This window comes from Geotrypetes seraphini, chromosome 8, assembly GCF_902459505.1.
Source record: "Geotrypetes seraphini chromosome 8, aGeoSer1.1, whole genome shotgun sequence".
NCBI lineage: Eukaryota > Metazoa > Chordata > Amphibia > Gymnophiona > Dermophiidae > Geotrypetes > Geotrypetes seraphini.
This window is the reverse complement of record NC_047091.1, coordinates 135,661,744-135,678,275: the sequence shown is the minus strand read 5'-3', so window position 1 is coordinate 135,678,275 and position 16,532 is coordinate 135,661,744. Positions and strand designations below refer to the sequence as shown.

Below are 16,532 nucleotides of genomic sequence, written 5' to 3'. Positions count from 1 at the left end.
ATCACTTGAGTAAGCAGCTATGTTCTGTAAACTGCACCTGGCAGGGTGCCTGAAGTATATTTTTGATTAGTTTTTAGGTGTGGAGAAGCCTGAAAAACAGTAACACTATTTATGTTGGCCTACATTGTAATTATTTACAGGCACTGCAGGTCATTCAGAATGCTGCAGTCCATGGCATTCATGATTCCATCACTCCAGTCTTGATTTTGTTACACTGGTTACATATTGAGCAATGGATTTATACCGCTAAGTGGTATAAATTGATATATGGTTTTACAAATAAAAAACAAAAAACGGGTCTAAGAGACATTTGGAGCATTGAGATTAAGCATCAAATTTCTGCTTCTCAATGGCCACGAATTTGGTCTTGGAGAATTAGATGTACAGTGTCGGCATCTATGAGACAGACTTGGTTCTTTTTGTTGCATAGAGCTCTTTTGACCCCAGTACGTTTACAAAAGTTTGATAGCTCTAGATCTAATAAATGTTGGCACTGTAATCTAGAAGCAGGGACTTTGGATCATCTAATTTTTTATTGTCCTTGTATTAACGCCTTCTGGAAGTCAATTTGGTCTCAAATTAATTATTTTCTAGAAAATCCAGTTGCTATGTCATATGATACAATTTTGTTTGGAACAATGATGAGAGCAAAGAGTCAAATTTCAGCAAATAATAATAAATTACTAATGATTATGACAGGAGTTGCCATTCAGAATATAACTAGAAATTGGAAAGATTATACAAGACTTAACTATACTTTTTGGTGGAATTCTATATGTTATATTTATAAAATGGAACGAATTCTTGCTATGCAAAAAGGAAATTATAACAAGTTTAAAAAAATTGGGGGGCCATTGATTGAATATTCGAATGATTAGACACTTTTTTTTTTTTTTTTATATAGAAGAATAATATGATATGGGATTGGGATGTGTGAGATTCAAATAAAATGTTGATATGTGTGGAAGGGAAGGGGGGAGGGGGGATAATATAAGATTTAATATTATATGAAGTATACAAGTGAATTGTATGAATATTGAATGATTATTGTATACTTGTTATGAGATATGAAAATGAATAAAGAATTGGAAAAAAAAAAAAAAGGTTCAGCTTCTAGATGTGTTGACCGGTGACTTTCCAATGCAATCTCCATGTTCTGCTAATACAAATTTGTTAAAGAAAGCTAGGTAATTTGCTACTACTCGCAGTAGGGCTTTCTGGGTTGCTGCTTCCTACATATGGAATTCATTGGACAGGTTATTATGCTTAGAGGAAGTCTTGCTACATTTTCAGGAAATTTTTGAAAGCCTGGTTTTTTTGTTTTTTTGTTTTTTTAAAGGAAGCCTTTATGCAAGGTGTCTAGCTGTTTTTAATGCACACTACTTGTTTTAGTCTGTGTGCTGGTATTGTGATAATGTTTTTGTTTTAAATGTATTACTTTATATGTTTTTTATATATATATATATATATATATATATATATATACACTGTATTTTCCCCGCATATAGGCTGCACCCATATATAGGCCGCAAAAAAGGGTGGCCTATGTTTAAAAATCGGAAGATAAGCCGCCCCATGGTATTAGCCGCGGCTTATCTTCTGGTACCTCCCCTGCCTTTGTCAATCATTCCCCCCACCCCCGGTACCTTTTCAGGAGCCCCCTGGATGGCGGACAGCAAATCCCCAGTGGTACAGGGCAGCCGTGATCTCTTTGGCATCCGGCCAGACCCTGCACTGCCCGTTGAATGGCCGACGTCAGCTCTTGCGGGACTCGCGAGAAGTGACGTCAGTCACTCAGTAAGTGGTGCGGGGGCAGGCCAAATGCCGAAGAGATCCCATATTTATAATCCCTCTTACAGAGAGCACAGAGCCAGATTCTGAATATGTTTTAATGTTATCACCGAAAACTTGGTTACTTTTCTTTCATTCACATACCCAAGGAGTTTACTTTCTGGGCAGGGGATAGAAGGGAGGGAGGGAGGGGATCTGGGTTGTTTGAAGACAGTTATTTAGCAACTATTTCTCACTGGACAGCAGTGGATGCTATTAGTTTCCTGATATTCTTCTTTTATTTTATTTTATTTTTTTTCCTAATTCTTTATTCATTTTTCATCTTACATCAAGTATACAATATTACATCAATTGAATCATACACATTACTTGAAATTCATTCTGTTATCATCTTAAATACATAAATTATCTCCCTCCCCACCCACCCTTCTCACAAATATTGTAATAAAAAAAAAAAATCAAACATGTGTTATATTCATAAATATTGATTAAACCTGTGTTATAACCAGTGTTCCCTCTAAGCGGGCGGGTGTTGTGAGCAAACTTTTTTCACCGTGAGCCAAAAATATCGGGCGCCAGCAAGTTATGAGCCAACTCGCCCGATTCTCCTCTCGCCGCCCTGCCATCTGCCGTACGCCTCTTCCGATCGTGCGCTGTGACGAGAAACGTGTGCGCTGCGATGTAATATTTTGTGCGCCAGCGCACGCCAGCGCAGCTTAGCGGGAACACTGGTTCAAATGGTTTTATTTATTTCCCCAAATTTATTTTTGTTATACGCATTGAAAATATTTGATATTGCGTTTAAATCAAAATCTCAATAAACTTGAAACGAGTGCCCGTGAGATTGTGGGAGGGTTAAATACTCAAAACTTAGAAGTTTTTGCTACGCCAGCTTTCTGGTATCTTTACATACAGTGGCGTACCTAGCATATGTAACATCCGGGGCCCATCATTTTTTGGCACCCCCCCCCCATCTGTAAGAAAAACATGATTTTTAGTAACAAACCACACGTCACACATGAGTACCTAGGAAAAGGCAGCATCTTACATATTGCAGTGAGCAGTACATCAATACACCCATTGTAAAACTAAACAAGCCAGACCAGCACAGATCAATCCTACACCGTCAATCCTAACAGAAAACCATGTCTTTCGAACACACAGAACACAGAAAACACCTTCGCCTAGTAAGGAATATGTAATCACAAACTAACCCCTCCCTCTTTTACAAAACTGTAGTGTGGATTTTAGCTACGGAGGTAACAGCTCTGATGCTCATAAAATTCTGAGCATCAGAGCTGCTACCACCAAGGCTGGTGCTAAAAACGCTTCACAGTTTTGTAAAAGGGGGGATAAAATAAAAATACATAGACAAAGGTTAAATTGAACCAGCAAGAAGCTGGACTCTGCATACAATGCTTCACAGAAACAGTGACACATGTCTCCTAAAGCAATAAATAAATAGAAATTTTTTTCTACCTTTGTCTTCTGTGGTTTCTCCTTTCCTCATCTTCTTGTAACTCTCTTCCTTCCATCCACTGTCTGCCGTCTCTCTTCCCCTATATGGCATCTTCTCTCCTTCTATGCCCCTTCCAGAAACTGTATGCCTCCCCCTTCCATCTCTCCTTTCACCCCATTGGTCTGGCATCTCTCTCCTCGCCTTCCCTCTCCCACACCTCTCCTCATAGTCTGGTATCTCCCCTTCCCTGATTCTCTGGCATCTCTCTCCTTTCCTTTTCTTCCATCTTTCGCTCCCCCTCCATGCTCTCACATCTCCCCCTTCCTTTTCCCTTAGACTGGCATACCTTCCTCCTACGCTCCAAGCCCTGGCATCTCCTTTAATTCCCTCCCTCATCTTCCTTCTCCCTCCAGCTGGGTACCGCAACACTCTTCCCTGCAGCTCTGCACTTCCCCACAATTGCCATGCTTCGGTTCCTCTTCTTCCTTCCTTCCTCCCCCCCCCCCCCCCCGCGGGACCCTGCGGCACCATCAACTCTTACTCCCTCTAATGTCGGCCCTGCAGCTCCAGACTTCCTCGCACCTTCTCCCCTCCCCCTTTGGATCGCTATTATTTTAAATGTTATAGCCGCGGAGCTGTATCCATCAGTGGAGATGTCTAACCTCGGCCTGCCCCGGAACTCTTACTGCAGCAGCCGCCCGTCTAGGCAGGAACAGGAAGTCACTGTTGCAGTAAGAGTTCCGGGGCAGGCCGAGGTTAGACATCTCCACTGATGGATACAGCTCCGCGGCTATAACATTTAAAATAATAGCGATCCAAAGGGGGAGGAGAAGGTGCGAGGAAGTCTGGAGCTGCAGGGCCGACATTAGAGGGAGTAAGAGTTGATGGTGCCGCAGGGTCCCGCGGGGGGGGGGGGGGAGGAAGGAAGGAAGAAGAGGAACCGAAGCATGGCAATTGTGGGGAAGTGCAATCCCCCCAATGCGTCCCCTTACCTTACCTCCCCTTACCTTTGCGACGCGTGTGTGCGCTGTGAAGAGAAACTTGTGCGCTGCGATGTAATATTTTGTGCGCGAGCGCAGGCCAGCGCAGCTTAGCGGGAACACTGGTTATAACTATATGGTTTCTACTTTTATTTTCAATTTGAACAGAATGGAGTTATGTTGTTATCTTTTCCATCCTTAGACACTGCCTGTATACTGGTTGGGTTATATGGGATTGGGGAGGAAAGGGGGGGATGAAGATTAGGGGGGTTTGTAAGTTGATATTTATGACAAATGATACTGCTTTTTTGAGTTCACTGTGCTTTCTTTAATTGTACGTGGACAAGACTACCACTTTGTATGGTTTTTTTAATGCACAGGCCACTTGTTATGCCATAGTATATCATTTTTAAAAATTGGTATTGCTCTTTTATTTGGTTGTATTATGGTGCAGTTATCAATAGACATTGTTGAACTATAAAGGTTAAAATTGAGGGATGGGAGGGTTGGGGAAGAGTAAAGAAAGAATTAGAAGTTGATTTTTTAGAAAGACAAAAATATTGAATCATTATACAACTTTCTTGACTGTTTATTGAATTCTGTTTTCCTTTTTTTTAAAAAAAATTTTTTTTTATTGATTTCATATAACAACAAGTGTGTCGTAAAGATTCATATAATTATCTTAAGTATACACTTGATATATCTATAACATATTGTACATACAATATATCTTATATAATCCTTACTATAATTAGACATCCTATAAAAATTTTTAATCATATTTATCATTTTTTTTAAATAAATCTTTATTCTTTTTCATTTCTTACATCAAGTGAAAAAATACATATTAAATACAATTATTTCATAACACTTGAATTACATTCAAATACTCTTATATTATAAAGTAAATATACCCTTTTTTATCAGTATTCCTACATCCAAATATAATAAATTGAATTACCCTCCCTACCCCCCTATATATTCTATCCATGTGCTAAGATATCTGATCATTAGAGAAACTAGCCAATGGTCCCCATATTTTTTTAAAATTATGAATATTCCCCTGTTGTAATGCAATCGTTTTTTCCATTTTATATATATGGCAAACTGAATTCCACCAAAATGTGTAATTTAATTTAGTATAGTCTTTCCAATTTTGAGTAATTTGTTGCATGGCGACCCATGTCAGTATTAATAATAATTTTTTATTATTTGCAGAAATCGGACTCTGAGTTCTCATTGCTGTACCAAATAAGATAGTGACATATGAGAGTCCTACATGGTTCTCTAATAATTTATTAATTTGGGGCCAAATTAGTTTCCAGAACTAATTTATACAGGGACAAAAAAAATTTAAATGATCTAATGTCCCAACTTCTATTTTACAATGCCAGCATCTATTGGATCTAGTGCTATCTACTTTTTGTAAATGTGTTGGGGTCCATAAAACTCTATGTAACAAAAACATCCATGTTCCAATAAAAAAAGATTCAACATAATCTCAGTATTCCTTTCTCCTGCTAGCACTGTCAGTGACTGAGAGTTTGACTCATTTTAACAAATCCTATTTTTTGTTTTCTGTTTAAGGTAAATATCATTGTCCAGTGCTATTTACAGTCTTCACCAATAACTCTCATATAGTGGCCATAAAAACATCAGGAAATGTCTATGCTAATGAGGTAGGTTCTCTACTGTATGACAAATATCTATATACAGACTTGATTTGGGATTGCATGATTAGAGCTGATGCGTTCTTCCACTGTCCAGCCACAGTTAAAAACATACAGCACTGCAGCTGCCAGATACAGCTGAGAATTGCTTTTGCCACCCTACATTCGCCTTCTTTTTTTTCCCCTACTCCTCACCCCCTTTTCTTTGTAATACTTCTATGGGTATTTAAATGTATTAACTGTCCTTCCAATTTGTAGTAAGCCAGGGCTCATCTGTGGAATTAATGCAGCACATCTGCTCATGCTGGTACTCTGCATAAGCCAAAATGAATGAACTGCAGAGCTGCCAAGTTACCCAGTTTCAAGAGAGGGATTTCAGACCAGTCCTATATTTCTGGCCAAACCATCCTGGTGCATTATAGGATATGCAGCACTGATTCAGTTGGTAGAATTGGGGACTATAAATACCACACTACTACTTCACGATATAAGTTTTAAACTGTTTTTTTTTAAGTTTCCTTCCTGGAACTGGGCAGTGTGGCAACTGTAGAACAACTCTGATCCAGTGGATATTGCTATTTATTGCTATTTTTTTCAATTAAGAATCTGATGTGAGAAATTTAGAATTAGCCATTTAGTTGAGTTTTTTTTAACTTTCTGCTTTATTATTTAATTCTTTTAAAGAATTTCTTCATTCTGTCTTTTTTTTTTTTTTTGTTTTTATTATATCCAGTTCTTTGCTTTTCATTTCCATTATTTGTATTTAGGCAATTGAACAGTTAAACATTAAACCAAAAAGCTATAAGGACCTCCTGACAGATGAACCTTTTACACGGCAGGACATAATCATTCTTCAGGTAAGCCCTGCTAGGAGCCAAGTCCAATCTTTAAAAAAAAATGTCATAACTCTATGATGTTGTCAACAAGGTAGCATCTTGTTTTCTGATAGGTCACTCTTAAAAGGATTATTTGCTATTTTACATTTATTTATTTATTTCGATTCCTATCCCGTCCTCCCAGTAGCTCAGAATGGGTTACAAGCCAACATTCACAATGGAAAACATTTTGGACAGTTCAAAGACTATACTGCAACTTAAGTACAGGAGAGTGCAGAAAGGAGGGGGAATATAAGGGGGTCAAGGGGTAGTTTGCAGTTAGCATTTCAGTTGAAGAGGAGGGTCTTTATTTCTTTCCGGAAGGTCATCAGAGAGTCTGTAGTCTGATTTGTGGGGTGAGTTGGTTCCAGAGATGGGGGATGAAGTGGCTGTAGGAGCTTTTGCGGGAGGTTTCTGAAAGGAGAGATCTTCCTGAGGGGATACATAGGCGTTTCTCTGTTTCAGAGCGGAGGAGGCGGGTGGGGGTGTACAGGGTTAGCTTGGATCCTATATATGCTGGGGTGGTGGCGTAGATTTTTTTATGTGCTATCACAAGGGCCTTGAAAGCACAGCGTTGGTTGATCGGGAGCCAGTGCTCTGCGCAGAGGGCTGGGGAGATATGATCATGGTAGTTGAGGTTGTGTAGGAGGCGGATTGCTGTTTTTTGTACATGCTGGAGGCGTTTGAGATCTTTTTTGGCCATTTCATTAATAGAGAGTTACATTAATCCATCTTGGAGAGAACATAGGTGTAGAAGAGTTGAGCTAGGTCAGGTTTGGAGATGTAAGGTTTGATTCTTCTCAGTTGGCGGAGGTAGTAGAAGGAGGGGAGGCTATTTGAGATATGTGGATGGACAGGGACAGGTGGCCATCTAATGTTACTCCTAGGCTGTGTATCTGATCTGATGCTGTTAGTGAGGTGGAGTCCCATGATAGAGTTGGGCGTGTGTATTTGGTACTTTTTTCCCTAATCCATGAGTTCGGTTTTGGAGGCATTCAGCTGTAGTTTGTTGTTTGACATCCAGGTTTTCATGTCAGAGAGGTAGAGTTGGAGGTTATCAATTTGGGATGATCGGTTTTCGCCTAGTGGTAGGAGTAGCTGGATGTCATCGGCGTAAGAGTGAATTTTGATGTTGTACTTCTGGGCTATGTCTAGGACAGGTCTGATGTAGAGGTTAAAAAGGAGGTGGGATAGAAGGGCACCTTATTTGATAGGTTTGGGGTCAGATTTGGTCAGCCCTAGTAGGACTGTTTGGGTTCTTTGGTGAAGGAAAGAGGTGAACCACTAGAGAGCTGAGTCCTTGATTCCGAGGTCACAGAATCTGGATAAGAGGAGGTGATGGTCGACAGTGTCAAAGGTCAAGTAGAGAAGGTTATCATGCCGCTGTACCGGGCCATGGTATGCCCTCACCTGGAGTACTGCGTCCAGCACTGGTCGCTGTACCTGAAGAAGGACACGATACTACTCGAAAGGGTCCAGAGAAGAGCGACTAAGATGGTTAAGGGGCTGGAGGAGCTGCCGTACAGCGAAAGATTAGAGAAACTGGGCCTCTTCTCTCTCGAACAGAGGAGATTGAGAGGGGACATGATCGAAACATTCAAGGTACTGAAGGGGATAGACTTAGTAGATAAGGACAGGTTGTTCTCCAAAGTAGGGAGAACAAGAGGGCACTCTCTAAAGTTGAAAGGGGATAGATTCCGTACAAACATAAGGAAGTTCTTCTTCACCCAGAGAGTGGTAGAAAGCTGGAACGCCCTTCCAGAGGCTGTTATAGGGGAAAACACCCTCCAAGGATTCAAGACAAAGTTAGACAAGTTTCTGTTGAACAGAACGTGCGCTGGTAGAGCTAGTCTCAGTTATGGTGCTGGTCTTAGACCAGAGGGCCGCCGCGTGAGCGGACTGCTGGGCATGATGGACCACTGGTCTGATTCAGCAGTGGCAATTCTTATGTTCTTATGACCAGTAGGGCATCGCTGCTTTTGTCGAGTATTGACCAACTGTCATCTATGATATCCAGGAGTACTGACTCTGTGCTGTGGCCTTTTCGGAAGTCAGATTGTGCAGGAGACAGGGCCGCATGTCCTTCTATGTAAGGATATGGGGCACTATGCATTCTAGCAGTTTGGAGACAAATGGGAGGTTGGAGACTGGTCGGTAGTTGCCGGGTTCGTTGGGGTCGAGGGTGGGTTTCTTGAGTGTGGGTTTGATAATAGCCGACTTCCAGCTGAGTGGTTCTGTCCCCTTGGAGAGGGAGGAGTTAATGATAGGGAGGATAGATTCTGCCATGGTGTCTTGTATAGATAGTAGGAGGCTGGCTGGGCAGGGGTCGAGGATAGTGCCAGAGGGCTTGAGTTCTCTCAGGGTTTCGAGAACTTCAGCATGGGTGGCCATGTGAAATTGGGATAGGGTGATAAAGGATGGAGTATTGGGGTTAGGTTGGGGGTATGCTGGTGGGGGGGTTCGTGCTAGTGATGGTGTCAAGATTATTGCAGATGGTTTGTACCTTGGACTGGAAGAAATCCGAACTATCAAGTTCAGTTGGATTGTTTTTTTCCTTGGGCGTTGGTGAAGAGTTGGTTTGTAAGAGCAAACAGTTGTTTGGACCTAGCTGGGATTTTCTGTAGGATGTGAGAGTAGTAGGCTTTATTTGCTTCTAGGATGGCGGCTTTGTAGGTAGTGGCTGTGTTTTCCCAGTTAGTTTTGGATTCTGAATTTGGGTGTTTGATCCAGGTTCTTTCTGCTTTCCTCAGTGATCTCTTTATGGATTGGAGGTCGCTGGTGTACCAGGGGGAGGTGTTTTGTTGTTGGTTATTTGTGTTGTTTTTGTTTGAGGGAGGCTGTTATAGAGGGACTGGATGTTGGAGTGCCAAGTGTTAGCTTCTAGATCAATGGAGTGTGGGTGTTGGGTGCAGGTTTTGTTTAGATTGCGAATGCCTGCGGCCATGATTATAGGGTTGACTCAGCTGGGGATTCGATGTTGGGGGGATGGGATAGGGCCTTTCAGCGGGGTTAGGGTAGTTTCAGTTGGGAGTTAGAACTCAGTGAGGTGGTGGTCTGACCATGGGACAAGTGTAGTGGTGCAGATTGTTTGTTGAGGCTCTGCAGTCAGGTCCCCATGGGTGAAGATTAAGTCTAAAGTGTTGCCTGCTGAGTATGTGGGGGTGTTTACTGCTTGGTGGAATCCCAGGTCGGTGAGGGAGGAGAGGAAGCTGTCATTCATTCCTGAGGTGCGGGGTAGTCTGGGAAGTTGAAGTCTCCCAGGATGGTCACATGTTTGTGTAAGATGGATAGCTCAGTGATGAATTCGAGGAGGGACTCTAGAGCTTCTGTTGGGGAGTGTGGGGCTCTGTAGAGTAGAATGAAAGCAATTTTGTGTTTGTGGCATAAGCCTCTAGGGTGGGAGCGTTGATAGTGTATCAGTTTTGGTGTGGCAGCGGTCTTTGTGATGGTGGCCACTCCGCCTCTTCTCCCTGTGGTGTGTGGCAGGGATAACTTATTCAGTAAAGTTTTAAAGGGTGCCTGGTACATGATACATTGTCTTTCCAGTAACACAGTAAGGTCATGCAAAGCACTCAAAGAGAGTCAGCATGAATGATCTTGAGTCAGCATTGGCACAGCACCAGGAATGTAGCAGCAAAGGCTCAATGTTGGTCATGGACACTCAGAATGAGGCTTTTTGTATGTGACCACAAACAGTGCAATTGCTGATTCAGTGTGTCCTGGAAAGCAGACATAGCATCTTTGCTGTCAGCAAAACAATAACTTCAGAAGAACAGTAGGAGAATCTGGATATTTCTACTCATTTCTAGGAAATCTGATAATTGGTACTATAGGAAACAAGATCTCAGAAGTGATACATTGTAAAACAAAGGACATTAGAGTCAAATCAGTTTGTATTGCTTTATTTGTTTTGTTATGACTGAACTTTATTTTTATGTAACATGCTTCTGCCTTTCCTGAGAAATGTTGACAAATCAAGTGAAAAAAATTATTTAAACTAAAGCTAGGGGAACTTCAGGAAACATTGAGACACCCATGTATAAGGTTATCAGATGTCTGGATTTACCCAGAAATGGCATCCGGACAGCTTTTCAAAACCCAGCATTTTGTCTGGCTTTTGAAAAGCTTCCAGCTCGGGATTTTGTAGGGAAGATTCTATGCATGCAACAGTAGCAGTTTCTCTTCGGTGGGAAGCCCCACCCCCTTTCTCAACCGGCAGCCATCTTCTCCCAGCCCTTTAAAGGGCTTTGCTTCAGCGTGCTCAGCAATCTTTTTCAGCTCAGTGAGGAGAAGGGAGGCCATTTGTTCCCCTCACTGCACCAAGAACAGCAGCAGCAGCAGTTTCTCTTTGGTGGGAAGCCCCACCCCATTTTCTCAACCAGCAGCCATCTTCCTCCCAGCCTTTTAAAGGGCTTTGCTTCAGCATGCTCAGCAATCTTCAGCACAGTGAGGGGAAGGGAGGCCATTTGTCCCCCTCTCTGCACCTAGAACAGCAGCAGTTCTCTAATTAGCTAGAAAACCTTAACACTACTCAGTAAATTGGGGCCTTTGTGCATACTGGTATACCTGCAATGATGTCCCCTGACACCACAAAACAGTAGAGATCCGTTAACTGGTATCAGATTGGGTTATTAATGTAGTAGATGATGACAGATAAAGAGTAATTGGCCCATTTGGATTTTTTCAATTATTCTTGACCACACAGCTAAGGATATATCTCAAGTGTCAACCATAGAAATGACCTCTTGTAAGACTTCTCTCCTTATGCAGCATGGTATTGTTCTTCCTTTATACCCTCCTGTGCCAGGAATAATGTGCTTTGTTTAGTAGTTATTACAAATGAAATGTGGCTGTTCAGTTTCTCTTTCTTTGCTTAGTGCACCACTGTGTATAAGGGCAGCAAAAAAAAAAATACAATTAATACAAACAATAAGCAGTTAGCTTTTACCCCAGATATTGAAAATTAAGATTTGTTTGGTGGGCAGCCTGGGGGTTAATTTTGTTGGCATATCAAAAACAAGAAGGCACTCAGAAAAACTGAAAGGAGACAGATTCAAGACGAATGCTCGGAAGTACTTCTTCACTCAGAGGGTGGTGGACACCTGGAATGCGCTTCCAGGAAAGGTGATAGAACAAAGTACAATAATGGGTTTCAAAAAGGGCTTGGATGACTTCTTGAAGGAGAAAGGGATTACAGGATATAGATAGAGGGGTACTATACAAGATACTTCAGGATTAGGGCACAAACAAGTCAGGTGGAGGGAACTTACAGGTCAAGGACCTGGAGGGCCGCCGCAGGAGCGGACTGTTGGGCACGATGGACCCCTAGTCTGACCCGGCAGAGGCAATACTTATGTTCTTAAAATCACATAAGGAAAATAAAACAGTTTCTTGATCATCTATCTCTTTAGCCTTAAATTACAATATTATTATTAAGACGTAGTCAAAAGGAAAGATTTATAAACTATAAAAGAGTTTTACCTCGTTAAAAATTGTCATTTCTTTAATAAGACATTAACTATTTTTTTTGAGGCTCTCCAAGTATCTACAAATCCAAAATGTGGCCCTGCAAAGGGTTTGAGTTTGAGACCACTGACTTAGGATATATTTGACCTCATGAAATAAGAATCTCATGTATTGGTTGCTGAAATCTACAGATAGGCAGCTTTATGATCATCTATGTGATGAATAGACTGTTAGTAGGGAGTGAGTGAAGTTTTAGTTTTCATTTGAAATGAGTGTAAATCTTAGTTTTTATGAATGTTCAATTTTATGGAAGCTGCTTAGAGTATAGGTAGTATATAAATTTTTAAATAAATAAATCCCCTTTAAGGTCTTGCAAGATCATTTGTCTGTTTGTTGGGGGACATGTTAGCGTGCTGCCAGTTGAAACACTGTGTTCAGTCACTTGTTGGTGGGAATTTAAGTGCTCATCTAAGGATAAAATTGTGGGAGTTTTTCACTTCTATTTCCATCTCTTTCAATAGACCCACCACATGTAGTACTTGCAGAGCCTTACGGTAATTGGTGAGGCCATGGGAATATTTGGAATTAAAGGTCAGGTGGGAAGCTGATCTGGGGTTTCCTTTGAGAGGATGGGATGTGAGCAGAAGTTTAGCAGCTATACCTAGACTAGTTCTTAGTGCGGACCTCAGGAAGTGTCGGTATAGAGTCACTTTTAGGGCTTATTTTACTCAGTCCCAGCTTTACCGATGTTGGGGGGGGAAGGGAATCCTGGAGACTCCTATATGCGCCAAATGTCTAGTGGGTCACAATAATTGTGGAGAGAGTGTGACGTAGTGGTTAGAGCTACAGCCTGAGCAACCTGAGGTTGTGGGTTCAAACCTATGCTGCTCCTCATGACCCTGGGGAAGTCACTTAATCATCCACTGCCCCTGGTACATTAGATAGATCAGTGTATCGCAAACAGTGTGTCACGGCACAGTAGTGTGCCTCCTGAAATTTCAGGTGTACCATGAGACGCTGGGGAGGAGGAAAGGCACCGGCTGACTGCCTACAGGAAGTGCCTCTCGCGGCGAGAGGCACATCCTGTAGGTAATCAGACAGCACCAGCGTTTCACCTTCTCTCCATTTGTCTTCCCTGCCGGCACCTCCCATTGGCGGCTCAGGGCCCGTCTGGAGGGCCTTCGCGCAGATGTCAACATGATAACATCGATGTCTGTGCACTTACGGATGCCTCAAGCCCCAGACACTACGTTTAGTATGCCTCAGCTCAACAAAGTTTGCGGGACACTGAAATAGATTGTGAGCTCACTGGGACAGAGAGGGAAAAATGCTTGAAGTACCTGTATGTAAACTGCGTTAAGAACATAAGAAAAGCCTTCACCGGATCAGACCGAGGTCCATCCAGTCCGGTGATCCGCACACGCTGCGGCCCATTTAGGTACTCCTGATTGGAGACCCAGATATACCATAGCCCTCAATATGATTTGCAAGAAGGTGTGCATCCAACTTGCGCTTGAATCCCAGAACAGTAATCTCTGCCACAACATCCTCCGGGAGAGCATTCCAAATTCCCACCACGCGCTGTGTGAAAAAGAACTTCCTGATATTCGTCCTGAACCTGCTGCCACTCAGTTTCAGTCTATGACCTCTTGTCCGTGTCGCATCCGAAAATGTTAGTAATGCTGCTTCTTGGTCTATTTTATCAAATCCTTTTATGATTTTAAAAGTCTCTATTAAATCCCCTCTCAGTCTTCTGTGCTCGAGGGTAAACAGTCCCAATTTCCTAAGGCGTTCTTTGTAGCTCAAATTCTCCAATCCCTTGACAAGTTTCGTGGCTCGCCTCTGTACCCTCTCCAGCAGAGTTATATCTTTCTTGAGGTATGGAGACCAGTGTTGGACACAGTATTCCAATTGCGGTCTGACCATTGCTCTATAAAGTGGCATTATTACATCTTCCGATCTACTCGTGATCCCCTTCTTAATCATGCCCAACATCCTGTTTGCTTTCTTCGCCGCTGCCGCGCATTGTGCCGAAGGCTTTAGGGTTCTGTCAATCAGTACCCCCAAATCCCTTTCTTGTTCGCATTTTGCTAATGTCGCCCCCAACATCCTATACTCGTGTTCTTTGTTTTTCTTTCCTAGATGCATCACCTTGCATTTGTTTATGTTAAAATTCATCTGCCACTTTGTTGTCCACGCTTCTAGCTTGTTCTAGCGTTGATTGTGGTTGTAAAACTACAAAAAGGCGATATACTGTACAAGTCCCAATCCATTCCCCCCCCCTTTTCATTCTTTGTGGAATTGTTCTACCATAAAATTTTTGGGGGGGAAATATTCAAAGTGTTTTGGTCTGAGTACTGGGTTGGAAGGTCACACATACTCCAAAGATGTGTTTATTGAACTGGAATTCTTGAAATATATAGTCTAAGGGTGCTAAATTATTCCTTTGCAAAGCTACCTTGTTGGGGAAAAATGCATTCTTTCTTCCTGGGTATCATCCTCTTCCCCATCTTATTGGGCATGGAGAAATTGTTTACACCAGCTAGCTCTTTGGTAATCTCAGAGCCTCGGTAGGACAGCATAGGAAAAAGCTGTTTTTGCATATTTGGGAATCTTACGTATGAGTACTATCCTCAAGGGCCAGGATCTTAATCCTTACCTTTGTAATGGAACCATGTAATGGTTCATGTGTTGGTTATGTTGAGATGGGGGTACTCTCATTCCATTGAGAGGGGACAGAGAAGATGGGTTGGATGTTCAGTGGGGGGGTTATTCCTTTGCTTTTTTTCTTTTATCCTATTTTAGGTATGAGATGGGAAGGTCATAAAAAATTGGACTTCCCATTTCACTGTTGCTGTTTGCTTGGGATTATTATTCAATTATTTTGGAATGACAATTTGGGGTTTGGGCTATATGGGCTAGAAGGGGGAGGGGGTTGGAAACAGGGGTATCAGAAAGGAATTAATTTATGTGCTGTCAGTACATATTGTTGGGTTGTGTACCAAGACTTGTTTTGTACTGTTTGTATTTTTTAGAGGGGTTAATAAAAAAAAGATTTCAAAGCAAGATGATTTGACAGAGTTTAAGAGTCTAACTTTGAGCATTAGGACCCTTAATTCATTTTAAAAACTGATTAGGGCTCTGAGTTTCTACTTTTATATCCTAAAAATAGGTTGCTACAGGGTTGGGTTTAGGGTGGGGAACAAATTACAAGTTACACAGTGACTTTCAGCTTGAGGCATCTAATTTAAGACCCTAAATTTAGGATAACAAATAGTAATCTTAACTTTAAGTGAATTTCAGCAGAAAACTTTTGTTGGTGCCAGTACAAAAGTGGGGGAGTTCCACTGACTGGATCTACCCTCTGCTTCAACCAAAACTGGAGACGGACCAAGTTATCTAAACAATCGCCTAATCAGGAACAGCACATCCAGACCAAGGAGAACAAAGGCACACGTTACCTACCCCCAGTCAAAAAGGCATACAAAGCAAAAAACTATATGATAAGACTATTAGCAACCCAAGCAGCAAGACTAGACCACCACCTCTCCAATCCGATGACCACAATGCCGAACTACAAAACCTTCAGGAAAGAATTGAAAACTAAGCTATTCAAGAAATTTGTCAATTGATCTAACTAAACCTTCCCGACTCTCCAGATCCTAATGTATTTTCCAACTATCAACCTTGTAATCTCCCTGGGAATGCCCAGGCCAATTCTTTTGTAAATCGCCTAGAACTGAAAGATATTGGCGGGATAGAAGACAACAATGTAATGTAGTCCTGATCCAAGAAATAATCAAATTGCATAGAGTGGATGACCTCCACCTATTTTGAGTAAGAATTCCTCTTAATACAGCTAGGAGATGAGGGACTAGTTTGGCTGCTTGTGTTTGGCAGGAAGTTTAGATCTGGTTACAGAGGTAACCCTGAGCTTCTCTAGATTTGTGATCATGAGAAACTTTAACCTACAGATTGAAACTCCAAATACCACCACCACCCCTGTTTCTTGATATGATTGGCAGCACTAGGATCCACTAGTGCTGCCCGATTCTGAAAAAAAAATTTTGATTCAATTCGATTCAGCCTACTGAATTGGTTTTTCGGTTCGATTCGATTCATTTTTCCTGCCCAATTGGGTGTTTTTTTCAAACATCCTGATGGGTTTATTTTGTAGCCTCTTCACCCCCTTTGCCTTCTCCTAACCACACTGGCGCTGTGGTGTAAACAAAATAAACAAACAAAAAATACTTTTCCTATCTCTGTTAAATCATAGCTCACATTTGCGGTC

The 16,532-nt window shown here is 41.8% G+C and overlaps 1 protein-coding gene across 1 annotated transcript in view; it reads left to right on the top strand.

The window, feature by feature from the left end:
• The window catches only part of PPIL2 (peptidylprolyl isomerase like 2), a 185,607-nt gene that overhangs the window by 45,892 nt on the left and 123,183 nt on the right, over nucleotides 1-16,532 (top strand). The window contains exons 7-8 of the mRNA XM_033954123.1: nucleotides 5,818-5,909; nucleotides 6,668-6,757. Of these exons, the coding sequence (XP_033810014.1) occupies nucleotides 5,818-5,909; nucleotides 6,668-6,757 (182 nt within the window). The remainder of the gene's footprint in view (nucleotides 1-5,817; nucleotides 5,910-6,667; nucleotides 6,758-16,532) is intronic.